The 13,742-nt window shown below is 44.9% G+C and overlaps 1 protein-coding gene across 1 annotated transcript in view; it reads left to right on the top strand.

Moving 5' to 3' along the window:
• The window catches only part of AP3D1 (adaptor related protein complex 3 subunit delta 1), a 437,106-nt gene that overhangs the window by 259,034 nt on the left and 164,330 nt on the right, over positions 1 to 13,742 (top strand). Inside the window, exon 22 of the mRNA XM_069217822.1 lies at positions 11,633 to 11,792. Within this exon, the coding sequence (XP_069073923.1) occupies positions 11,633 to 11,792 (160 nt within the window). The remainder of the gene's footprint in view (positions 1 to 11,632; positions 11,793 to 13,742) is intronic.

The following is a 13,742-nucleotide window of genomic DNA, read 5'->3' as shown; positions in this document are numbered from 1 at the left end:
AGATTGAGCTATACATTTGTTTTGCAACTTCAAAATACACATTAGCTAACTGTGGCTGCACTATAGACTGCAACAAGATCATTATGGCTCGCACGAGGCAACTGAATTCCACAAGTAAGCGTGGAGTGGCTGGAGGGTCCAGCCCGACAACCTGTGAGCCGAGGACACGAGCCAAAACATACAAGGCACTTACCTCCCACGAGCTATAGCATATGGACCAGTTTACCCTTATGCCTGATTATAGGTTATGTAGTCATAGTTTAATGTTATTCGTAAAGTGTTGTTTCGAATTTCAGTTAGGCCAGTTGCCACCCTTACTTATGTATGTTATCATTCCCCTGTTATTGCCGCCACTCAATGCTAGTGAGTGGAGAGTCGGGAGGGACCGAAGATATATGGGTAGGGGCATCATATCACGAAGGGAGCACACAGACCCTTTTAATACAGACAAAGGGAGGGTGAATAAGACTGTAGTGCAGTCAGAATCATATAAATATATGGCTAGCAAGAGCAATCTTTTATAGCACGTTATAATGTGGTTACATGGAACGTGAAGGGTAAGGCAACACCACTCAAGAAATCGTATACATGCTTACTTAAAGTGACATCAAGTACATATAGCCATGCTCCAGGAAACACACATATCAGAAGCCACCCTTAAGAAACTGGGCTCCAGTTGGAAGGGGCAAGCATTCGGTAAAGTGACATCATCCTTTGCGCAGGGTGTGGTATTATGGGTCGCACCAGGAGTACCCTACGTGGCGGACTGAACACACATAGATCCTAATGGTCAGGAATGTTGTAACTGAAGGCTAACTAGATGGTACACCTTTGACACTCGTAGGAATATATGCACCCAGTGCCAATCAGGGGAGCTTCTTGAACACACTGGCACCCAGTCTGTTTCAGGACCCAGCTGGGGACAGTTTGTGGGGTGGTGATTTTAATTGTGTACCTGATATTGTACTAGACCGGTCCCACCCTCCACTGCTGAGTGCACTAAGCAGACATACCTCCCACAAGTTCACAGCCTGGAGGTCAGATAGCGTATTATACAATTTATGGTGGGAGGGGCACCCATCGGAGCGCGGATACTCCTTTTATTCCTCGGTCCACAACCTGCACACTAGGATAGATTTGCTGTTGGCACCAGCGTCCAAGATACAAAGAGCACAGAGTTCTGCATATCTGGCTCGCACTATGCCTGATCATTGCCCTTTGAGGGTGGTTTTATGTTGGTGCAGACCGACTGCGAAAATACCGACTTGATGCTTACGTGTAGAAACACTATCAGATCTTTTCATGAGGAACTAACCAAATGCATATGCACATATTTTTCACAGAACAATAATTCAACATCTCGCCGTGCCACTGAATAGGATGCACACAAAGTAGTGGTATGCGGCCACTGCATGGCTGCCTCTCTGGTTGTTCGACAGGTATTGCTCCGTGAGGTGACCACACTGGAGGCTAAAATGCGAGAGACAGAGGTGGCTGTTGCCAGTCGGACGCCTGACCCTGAGATTCTCCGTGAAATACGAACCAAATATAGGAAAGCCGATGCTCGGCTAGGTAGATATGACTACAGGCACTACATGACAAGACAATATGCAGAGGGTGATAGATCGGGCCGTCTACTGGTGTGGCTGGTTCGGGATATGCCACAGCGATCCCCCATTGGAGCAATTAGACTGGACTCAGGTGAAGTAGTTAACACACGGGGGACATAGACACAGCCTTTCACACCTACTACCAATCATTGTATGCGGCTACCCCAGCACCCACACCTGGGCAAATGTCCGCCTTTCTGGACACACTCCCTTTACTTCGTCTACAGCCGGAACAAATAAATGCACTTGATGGTGCCATTAGTTTAGAGGAGGTTCGCACTGCCTTAACTCAAGTGGCCCGCAATAAGGCTCCGGGCTCAGATGGCCTGCCCATTGAATACTATGCAGCACATGCGAACCAGCTTTTGCAACCCATGCTTGTCATGTTCAGTGAAGCACACACAACGGGTCAACTACTGGAGTCACTGCGTGAGGCCCTCACAGTAGTTCTGCATAAGCCTGGCCGTGATCCCCTGGATGTGCGCTCTTATTGCCCACTCTTCTTATTAAACATAGATTGCAGACTCTTGGGGAAAATACTAGCTAACAGCCTCCTCCCTTTCATTCCTCATTTGATAGATGAGGACCAGTCCAGTTTCATCCCCGGATGGAGCACTTTCCTGAACATCAGGAGACTGATATGCCTCCTCCACAGCACCCCAGGGGAAAATTGCAACAGTGTGGCCATATCCCTGGATATTGAAAGAAACGTTTGATACCCTCAGTTGGGACTTTCTAAACGAAACCCTACACAGGATGGGCTTCGGACCAGGATATATGTCTTGGATCAGCACTCTGTACTCTAACCCGATAGCTCTGGTTAAGAAAGGGCAAATTATCTCGCATAGATTCTCTGTACACCGGGGCACCAGACAGGGATCCCCGCTTTCTCCTTTACTGTTCACAATAGCGATTGGACCCCTGGCAGCCCGACTACGCCAGAATGCATGGCTCTGGGGCACACCAGAAATTCCTATGCATCACATCATTTCCCTATGCACGGATGATGCCTTGATATATTTACATGACCACACAACCTCCATACCAGAGGTTATGTCCTTATTAGACTTTGCTGCAATTTCAGGGCTGAGAGTAAATTGGACCAAGTCCTGTATATTCCCATTAGCACCCGTCCCCTTGAACATGCAGCCAACCCTCCCTAGCTATCACCTACCATGGTGCCACACCACCTTTAAATATTTGGGGATACAAATATATCACACAACTAAAGACCTGAGGGAGGGCAACATTGATCGTGCTACCGGAATCATATGAGGCTCACTTTCCTTCTCGGGCTGACTCCCACTATCACCCATGGGTAGAGTGGCCATCGCTTAACTGCTAATTATTATATGACTTTGCAGCGCTGCCAATCATCCTTCCCTATTGGCTTTTTAAAACACTGCAGAGTTTATTAACAGACTTGCTTTGGGGGAAGGACAGGCGCTGTGTGGCATTGACCACGACACAATGTTCACAGGACACATGGGGCCTTGGTATGCCTAATCTTGATTAATATTTCGCAGCAGGACGACTGCAATGGCGGCTCCATTGGCTGGTGGGAACATCGAACAGCGGAACATAATATCATATCCAGCCTCCTGAGCCAGACACCAATATACATGCGGTTGACTGAAAAGACATGGCCCCTTCTTGGAAGTAACATCCAGACAGATGCGGCCAGAACCAGCTGGCTGAGATACATTCACTGCAAAAAGCCTAACATACTGTACTCACCACTGATACCAATCTCACACTTACCAAAGGCCTGTGTTACGCTTGGACACCACAACATGGCTCTGTGGCGGGTGGCAAAACTTGAGCTGGTGGGGAACTATTTTTCAGCAGACACACTACTGACATTTGACGATCAAGGGAAACTAAAGGCCTACACGCTGGTGCATTTTTGACTTACTGTGCAATATGACGCCTAATACAGGACACCTGGAATGTGGGAGACGAGGAACTACAGACATCCCAGATACTCACACTGATGCTATGTATAACTGAAACCAAAAAAGTGATATCCAGGCTGTACAACACCTTGATCATTACTGCTTGCCCAAACATGGAGTCCGCCCGAGTTTGATGGGACAAGGTACTCGCTACCCCTGTGTCACAGAAGTCCTGGGCATTAGCACTATCTACTTTCTAAAATGTGTTGCGTAACCCTAGGTTCTGTTATACACAGTTTAATTACCTACACCAATCCTATCTTTCCCCATCTCGATTTAAGCGCATGTTTCCCACGACAGAACGCAAATGCCCACGTTGTGCGGCAAATTTTTACCACATGGTATGGGACTGTCCACCGCTACTTACAGCCTGGCGACAAATAGTCGAGTCTAGGGCCGATATAACTAATCATGCTCTAGTACCCAACCCAGAGTCCTGCCTATTAGGTCTACACCAACGAGCTAAAGGTGACAAACATCGCCACAGATTTATTGATCTTGCATTTATAGCATTCAAAGGCCTGATAGCCACACATTTGAAAGTGCCTTATACTCCAACTCACATCAAATGGCTACAGGACTTACTACAGTGGTCCCAGGCAGAGGCACGGACATTACGTCTACTGCAGGCTAGAGGCTTAGCGAGAGGTGGCTGCGAAGTATGGGACACTTTTATTATAGTTATAGAGGCAAAAAATGACACAACCCCCATGAACACATAAGCACATCTAAGTCCCATCCCGTAAATAATATGTCACCTGGATTAGCTAAGTACTCCCGATCCTCAGGCTGAGGTATTACTAACAGTAACAGTGCACTGGGACGAAATGGGCCTATAACAACAAGACATTGGTAAACTTGTTCCTCACTCATAACTAGCAATACAGTGCACTCGATTGCCTCACATCTACCAATATATAGGGTTCAAGTGGCTTACAGTATGCAGATGATTTATACACTATCCTTCCCAGACCCATGTATACTTGAGACAAATCATTACCCCTGGTCCCCCCTCCTTGTAAAGTACTATTGGCATTGCAGCACAGTTTAAATGTACTTCTTTTCCCTGTTACCGTTTGTTATTGCAACTAACTGCATGATTGAACTAAATCTAATAAAGAGATTTGAAAAAAAAAATTTACTTACCTACAACTTGAATCTTGTGGTTCTAGAAATAAAATAACAAAATATATTTTTGCTATATCCCGCCCGCCGGGATATAGGACATAATGGAACTTGTAATACGGCGGGCGGGACATCCGTCACGTTTGGGACGGGGTAATCCCCTCCGCCAAACTCATAATGAGGCCCTATATTTCATTTTGGTATAGTATATACAGAGGCAGCTTCCTACATCAGCCGCTTGCAATAGGCGAGCATTTGCATACCTCTGAAGCTCCCCCTCCAAATGAAGTACTCCGAATGTCTGATAACTAATGTAATTTAAAGTACCTTCAAAACTATGAAAACACTACAGTGGTACTTCACTCTCTCAAATACAGAGGATCTAGGGCACAACATCCATAGTGCTGACACACATTGACTGCTCAAATAGACTGCATCATGCTCAACGAAATGCCTAATCATCAACTGTCAACAAATTGAGAATATGGCTGCCAGGAAAGTTCTCAGCATGATCTAGCGTAACCTAACTACACCTGCATGCAAAACCCTAATAAGTGTAATCGTCATTTACTGCAGGAAGCACATTTGTGGGGGAGACTGTATCCGATATTTACGATGACAGCGCTGAAGGGGACAATTATACCCCACCTCCAACTCAGGCTATGCACAAGGAACTTTGATACGGGTGGCCCTGATGGTCCCCTTTATATTCATTAACAACTTTAATGATGACGAAGGCAGATATACGATGATTGAAGGCACACTAGATGCCCACCCCTTGAGCATGGTGAGTGTGTATGCTCCGAATGGGGATGACGGTGAATTCTTTGGGACAATGGTGGGGTGGCTACACCTATCCCCAGACTCAGGGATTCTAATGGCAGGTGATTTTAATTGTGTTTCGAGTGCTGAGTTGGACAGAGCCCCACCCCGCCAGGGTACTAAGCCAAGGGCAACAGCAGCCCTGAGAATGTTACAGGATAGCCTTGGTCTTATAGACATTTGGAGGAACAGGAATCCGACTACCCGGGCCTATTCCTGTTACTCTCCGGCATCTCACACGTATAGCTGCTTGGACTGCGTATTTGCACAGGCATCAGAAATACAAAATATTACTGGAGCCCAATATTTGGGGAGATACTTGTCCGAACACTCGCCTCTCTTGGTCACATACTTGCACCGTTTTCCTCCCCACCCGATACCAATATGGTGCCTAAATGCTCCTTCACTTAAAGACCTGTTTTTCAGGTGACCAGATTAAACAGGGCTTGACAATCTACTTTAGAGACAGTTGGGGATCCACCAAAGAAAGGGCCCTGGAATGGGACGCAATAAAGGTCGTAGTGCGAGGAGCTTGCATGTCAGTGACAAAGGGTATACTGCATGCTCTGGAAACAGAACTATCCCTTCAAGAAAGCAAATTAACTAGCTTAGAAAAGGAGCTTTCAACGGGGAACATAGGGAAAGCGGAATGAAATGGCCAACGTTTGAAGGTGGGAGGGATATGGGATCGGCTGGATAAACATAATTGATCAGTTGGTTGCGGCCGGTGCTACCAGGAGAGAGTCAGGGCGCTTACTGGCATGCCTACTCAAAACAGAACCCCAACCCCAACCAATCCTAGAACTGCACTATGGCCATGGAATGCTGGGACACACACAGCAGGCTATTAATAAGATATTTGCACCCCACCTATAGAAGGTTTATACGGACGACCAGGGAGAGACAGGGGAGCAGGGGGATACACACTTACCTTCAGACAATACCGCTCCAGAGACTGACCCCGGAGGTTCTAGCACCACTAGAGACTCCGATCACTCGATTGGAACTCTTACAAGCAATTAGGGCTTTAAAACCAGCTAAGTCGCCAGGTCCTGACGGCCTCCCGGCCGAATTTTATCACCATTTCTCTGAAACCGTGGTAGACAGGCTACTAGAAGTATATAATGAGGCGTTGGAGAGGGCGGACCTGCCGGGCTCCATGAAAGAGGCTCTCATAGTGGTGATAGCAAAGCCAGGTAAAGATCCAGCCAAACCTGGCTCTTACAGGCCCATATCAATGTTGAATGTAGATCTTAATGTACTCAGTCACGTGTTGGCGAAACAGCTGCTGCCTTTTCTCCCACTGTTGATACAAGAAGATCAATCAGGGTTTATTCCACATAGAAATACCTTAAGTAATATCCGTCGGCTAGCTCATGTGATGCACTCACTACAGGAGGAGGATGAAGACTATGCTCTGGCCTTTTTGGATATACAACAGGTGTTTGATACTGTTAGTTGGAGATACGTTTGGGGGGCGCAGGATACAATGGGCCTAGGCCCCCAGTACATTAAATGGATAAAACTTCTATATAAGACCCCACAAGCAAGGGTACGTACGGGCCACACAGTCTCGGTAGCAATAGATCTTCAGCGCAGCACCAGACAGGGTTGCTCTTTATTGCCCCTGCTCTTTGCTTTAGCTATCGAGCCACTGGCATTTAGACTTCGTCTGGAACTTAGAGGCTTGGGAGTGCGGGTGGGAGTACTGGAGCACATCGTCTCTCTTTAGGAGGACGATGCATTACTCTATCTGGGGAGGCCGTCGGAATCAGTCCCAAAGCTGCTAGCTGAACTTGAGGCATCTGCAATGGTCTCCGGCCTTAAAGTGAATAGGACCAAATCTTTTCTTTTCCCCTGGGGGTGAGGAAGGGGGGGGGGGGGATTGATTGGCACTTTGACGGAGCAGCTCCCGCCGGTAGACTTACAGTGGGTAACAGATGGGATACAATACCTGGAAATGCACATCACCCTGGATGAGGCCTCCCACTATGAAAAGAATATAGGCAGAGTGATCAATGGGTTAAAGAGATCCATCCAGTTCTGAAATACTTTGGGGCTTTCCATGATGGGCAAGATAGCCCTCATAAAGATGGTGGTGCTGCTGAGATGTTAGTACATAATGCAGGGTACTTTTTACGAGATACAGCGGAAGACGTTCCGCGAATTGGACTTCTCCTGGTGAACCTACTTTGGAACGGACGGAGGAGCAGGGTGAGTCTTGACACCCTACGAAGAGAGAGAAAACGTGGGGGACTTGAATTGCCAGACCTAGAATTATATTACCTAGTGGCACAACTGCAACATGCAATGAGTTGGTTTGATGCAGGCTTGTGTTGGGAGCGATCCCTCTTACAGACTACGGATGATATGCAACCGCTTGGTTTGCTATTGCTGGGGGGGAGGGCGCTCCCTGCCACCTGCCCCAACTTGATACACCTAATGGCAAAATTATGGATGAGAACAGTACAGACTACTGTACGGAAAAAGCCTTACGCTCCCGATCTCGATATATGGATCCTGTCCCTCTTCACACAGATCCGGAACTCAATGTCAGTGGAATGTTGGCAAAGGGGCGGGTGTTTGACACTAGCTGATCTGTATCCAAATGGACACTTTATATCCCTCCAGAATGCAATGGAAACTTTTGCACTAGGAGGGGCACAGTTCCTTCAATATGCAAGATTGACAGCCACGATGAGGCGGCTTTGGCCAACATTCTCAGAGGCTCCAGACCTCACACAGACACTCCACTGTCTGTTGTCCATGGAGGGAGGGTGTAAATTAGTGACACACTTCTATCGAGCACTACGATCGGATAGGCCAGTGACAATTAAAAATAGAGCAGAAATGGGGGATAGTAAGTGAAGTTCGGCTCTCCCCTGAGAATTGGTCCCAAATACTTGAGGAAGTGTGGAGGGTGGCAGTTTGTGCCAGATTTAAACAAATACACTACAACATAATACACTTGACCTACCTCTCCCCCAAGGGACTCCAGATGATTTACCAGACACGGGATTCCACATGCCTTGACCTAGAGGCCAATTTTCTACATATGATCTGGCTGTACCACAAGTTACATGAATATTGGAGGGCTGTCACGGATCAGATTAGAGATATCACGGGGTGGGACGTCCCTATCAACGGCTGTATCCTAGGTTTGTTGCCTCGCGATCCAAAACGTAAGCTTAGCAGGCAATTTGCAGTACTTGGCCTTAGAGTAGCCAAAAGACGAATTGCAGTACACCGGATGAGTGCTCAGATCCCAACAAAGGAACACTGGTTGGGGGACTTGAGAGAGTGGGCAGGGGTGGAAGAAGTACATATGAGACAAACTAATAAGGATGCTAAATTACCAGAAGTGCTGCTGGCTTGGGGGCACATGATATGGGAACTATTGGGGACTATGTGGGAGCCTCCCGACGGTCCCAGCATGGGAGTGCAGTATGAGACAATAGCATTTGAATATACACCTATGGATTATTCCACTATCTAGGTCAATAACCAACTCTGACAAATCATCAGATTAATAGTGAGATTGAGAGATATAGACTCTCTTTTTAGATACAAAGGTTCTGGCATGGTAGGGAGAGTTTTTTTTTTTTTTTTTTTGGTGGAGGGTGGGTGAGGAAGGGAGGCATAGTTGGGGACGTTGGAGATCGACATACCTATATGTTTATTTCTCCTATTTCCCACAAAGACAAAAAAAACAATAGTTGAAATGCAATGGTATTCTATAACTGATGCTTGAGTTGTACTATTGATCACAAGGACTACATGGTCGTTGTAGAACTTCAGATGTACAGTTGTGAAACTATATTGGGGAAAAATAAAAATAAATACAAATGTTAAAAGTGTACTCGTCATTCAACTGAAATTTGGAAAGTCTACAAAACGTAGGGCCAGATGTACCAAAGGATTTTACCCATTCTGTGTCTATGGGAAAAATGCTTTAGTATGTATGGCCCTTAGTTCTCTAATCTAAAATACGACCCAACAAAAGTCTACATTGTCTGAAGATCCACTTCAACCCAGTTTTGCATAATGCAAGGTCTTCTCTGGTGGGTTTCTTACAGTGTCTACAGAGTAGACTCCATGTTTTAGAAAAAAAATTCTTTACAGTGCTTCTAGTTTGTCGGGCTAATTGGACCCCACATAATGGAGGACTTGTCTGTGACTAGCTGGACTCAAATCTGTTGACCCACTAGTGCACTTTGACTTCAGTTTCTAGTTTTGCACGAGTCCTCCCAAGAATGTTAAATACACATGACTGTCTATTCTCATGATCTCAACAGTACTCCAAGCTAATGGGGAGCAAGGTTTCAACAAACCATGCTTATCCTTCAATTTCATGGACCTCACCCAGCTGTTCCCATAAAGGTCTGACTACAACCAACACAATTTCTCAGCCCTTCTCTAGGAGAACATCCTAAATTCCAATGAAAATCACATTGCTTTATAAACTCTTCTGGGGTATCAAGTGCTTTATAAATCCTACAAACAGAATAGCTACTTCACACCTCCAAAAAAACGATTTAAACCATGCAAGGAAGAGGAAAGAGCAGTACAGAACAATGTTAATTTGTTTATTTGAAGCGTTTATAGCTTTAAGACAATGTTTAGCTCATATCTTCTTCCCATTCTACTTATAGTAAAAGTCTAAGTCTTCCTTTTCTTGCTGTTGGCAGCCACAAACAATAAACTAAGATTATCACCCATAATGGTCCACTTTACATATGTGTTAGTTTGTGTGGTGCAATTTATGGCTTTGCTTCAATGCCTATTTATACACTGTGAAAATGTGAAGTGTGCACAGTGTACTGTCTATTTTTAGAATAGTTGACCTTTTGGGTCTACACTGTGGGCGCTCTACTGATATTTTCTTTGCCAAGTCATTAAATCTATGTTAATATTTTCAGCTGTATATTATTTTCTTACTATGTGTTTACTTGATATGCACATTTGAAAGTGGCCTGAACATAAATAAGCCTCCTTTTCCCTTACTTTTTTACAGTCTACATGATTTAGTTCCTTATTCCACTGAGATAAAAGTATCTTCTAACCTGTGAAATGATACAAAACCAATTTAAAAGGGTTATTTTATTCCCATACAGATATTACTTTCTCTGATTCAACGAAAAAGTTGCAGCCTTGAGTAGATTTCAATTCCTGGCCTGCCTTTTGTTATCTGGCAGGTTATTTGATTGTTACTTTTTCTCAACAGCCTCTTTTACAGCCTGCTTCAAACTCTATTTACTCTGTTTTGTCAGCAACTGGGCCTCTCAAACTTGGCTTTAGTAGTTGGTGCATTGGTGCCTGCACTGTTTATTGCAGTGATAGCCCCTTACAAATGACCCTGTCATTGGTAGCTCTTCTTGATAAATTGGAGATACTCTGACCAAAAACGTTGTCGTTGCTGTTACAGCCACATTCTTTTCTCTCTAACTTTCTCTTGCACTGTGAGTCTCCTACCTTTTCAAACCTTCTTTCTCTGTTTTCTCTCTTTGTAATTCCTTGTCTGTCACATACATGCACAGTCTAATTACAGGGAAGACTCCAAGGTAAGCCTCAGCCCCCACTGGATTTGTTCTTGTTTCCGTAGGTCCTTTGTTCTTTAAACCTTCTTAGATGTCCAAATGGGTTTCACCTCACACACTAACAGGAGTTTTTCACTAAAACAATAGTATAATGATTTTGAGTGCCACATCACTAAAAGTGATTAACTGAGCACCACCTAACCTGTTGCTTTCATACAGTGTGTTTCAAGCAGTCACATATTGGTGCTTGGAACTCCCCTTTGGACAGAGCATATCCATTAAATACACCTACAAGGGTTCCACGTGAATCATTTGTTTATGGATATCCTCAAGGAATTAAGAGTTTATCTTAACAATGTACATACATTGCTACCTTTTTCCTTTTCTCTAGTAGCGCATTCCTACTTTGTAGATAATTGTGCTTCTGAATATCTTTAGTACATCTTGTGAGTCCCACGTCAGTCTTCTGATTTCTGAATGTTTTTTGTAGTTTGTCTATGCACGTCCTTGGTGGGTTGCCCATGCTTCATATTCGCTGATAGATATGTCTGATCTGCTACTTATACAATAATCCCTTTTAAAGGCCATTAGCCGATGGAGACAAACTTCCAGTGCAGAGGCATAGAAATTCAGAAGGCCTGAAAACGCCAGAGACCGAGGCTGCCCCAGCAGAAATCAAAAGTAATAAGCCAATTAAAAAAGAGAAGAAACACAAAGAAAAAGAAAAGAAGAGAGACAAAAAGGTAAGGTGTTTTACAGTCTGAGGATGAAGCAAAGCGGATGGAATAGTGTTACCCCAAAATTACATTTATCATCTGTTTTTGCATGTGTGCACATATTTTTGTTTCTCTATGTGATGCATACTATTATGCCTTCTTGCTTCACCCCATGCTACCCTCCTTCCACACAACACTTCGTTATCCAGTATTGGTTCTTTCATAGATTCACATGCTTGAATCATTCCCCGTCGTAGTGGGAGTGAAACTATCATAGGCTATAATGGCACTCTTACATTAGTTTAACAGCCTATCTATATCCTTCTTTTAAAAAAGGACACAACTTGAACTTTGGCCAATCCAGTGCACCCTCTAGAACACTCCCAAGCGAGGCAGAATACCTCCGATTTTCTACCACACGTGTGAAGGGAGTCTCCCTAAGCTCTGCTCAGTTTCTTCCTGTATATCCAGTTTTTCTTCATCTATGTCTGAGTCTTTTAAAAAAATGCCTCTTCCAATGCTGCAAGTCCTGTGGGAAGAAAATGCTACATGTGGACGACCCACACAAAGAATCTCTCTATTGCCTCTGCCGTAAACGCCAGACAAAACAGTGCAAAATCAGTCATACTTTTTCATCAAAAACCTTGAGAGACAGGGAAGGGAGCTTACTTCCTTTGCTACAGCATTCTAAATCCACAAAATCCAGCTCTTCTGAGGAAGACAGCAATACATCTACAATACCCCACAGAATGTCGAGATCCTGTGACCATGGGGCTTCTGATTAGAGTAGAAAAGCTTTGAAGTTACACCATAAAGACTTGCCTAAAAAGGAGAAACTCAAACTCTCCTCCACAGGTACGACCTCTACTCAACGCTCTACTCCATCTCTTAAAAAAGGGGAGCAACAACAAATCTCCATCCTCAGAACAGTTGATGTTGAGAATAAAACCTCCTCTCAAAACCGTTGATGACATCTCCGTTGACGTTAGTGTTGATGACGACAGCGATCGTCACCACTGTGTCGTTCACGAAGCCGTCGTCAACAAGAACTTTGACTACGGCAGCCATTAACACTCCCATTCTGTTGGCCAAGGTGATCTTTTCTTCTAAGTCACCATCGACTATTGACTTGACATCGACTTCTCCAGCATCGACAAAGACACGGATGGCAATGCTGTCGACACTTGCTACGTTGACGCCACCGCCGATGAGGGATATTTTACCATTGATGCCTCAATTCACTTTCACGTTGTCTACAGCTTTGTCGACAAAGATTAATATTACCAAAATAACCAAGATTGCTTTAAGGCCTGAAGTCACCTCTCCAAGCAAGGTTTCAGAGTTGCTACCCAGTCACTTATTCGACTGGGAGGAGTTGGAAGATAAAGGACTTTTCGGTGACGCACACAGTTCTTCAGAGTTTCACATCAAGTATCAGGAGGATGATGATGATGATGAGGTCGACAAACAAGGTTACAAACCATATTATGTCCCTCCTAGACGATGTTATGAACATTATGAATATGACCCGCAATCTGGGCAAGATGTTATGGAGATGCATATCTCTTTAGTTCAAAATCTAAAGGCCACAGTACAGTATTACAGAAAAAGATTTCCTGAATCTCCACAGGAGCAACCACTCGCACCCCTACCTGCTTCTCCTGTTGCACAACAGAACATCCCTCCTCCAATAACACACAGGATAACACCTGCCTCAGCCATTTCAGCACCACAGGAAGAGGATTCCTCCTTTTCAGAAGATGAGAGGGAGGCAGGCGAGATCCCTGGTCCTCAACATCCACAGGATGAATGGGATGGCTACCTTGTCCCTAACCCATTTCCACCACCTCTTCATCCTTCAGACTCCCCCCACCACCCAACCAACCCACCCAGAGGACATCTGGGGCTTTCATAATTTGATGGACTGAGCTGTACTTTGCTTCCATCTGCCAACTTCGGTTAAAGCAGTCCAACTGT

The sequence above is a fragment of the Pleurodeles waltl genome, chromosome 12, assembly GCF_031143425.1.
Source record: "Pleurodeles waltl isolate 20211129_DDA chromosome 12, aPleWal1.hap1.20221129, whole genome shotgun sequence".
Classification (NCBI taxonomy): Eukaryota; Metazoa; Chordata; class Amphibia; order Caudata; family Salamandridae; genus Pleurodeles; species Pleurodeles waltl.
Note: the sequence above shows the minus strand (reverse complement) of the source record. Positions and strands in the feature narration are given on the sequence as shown.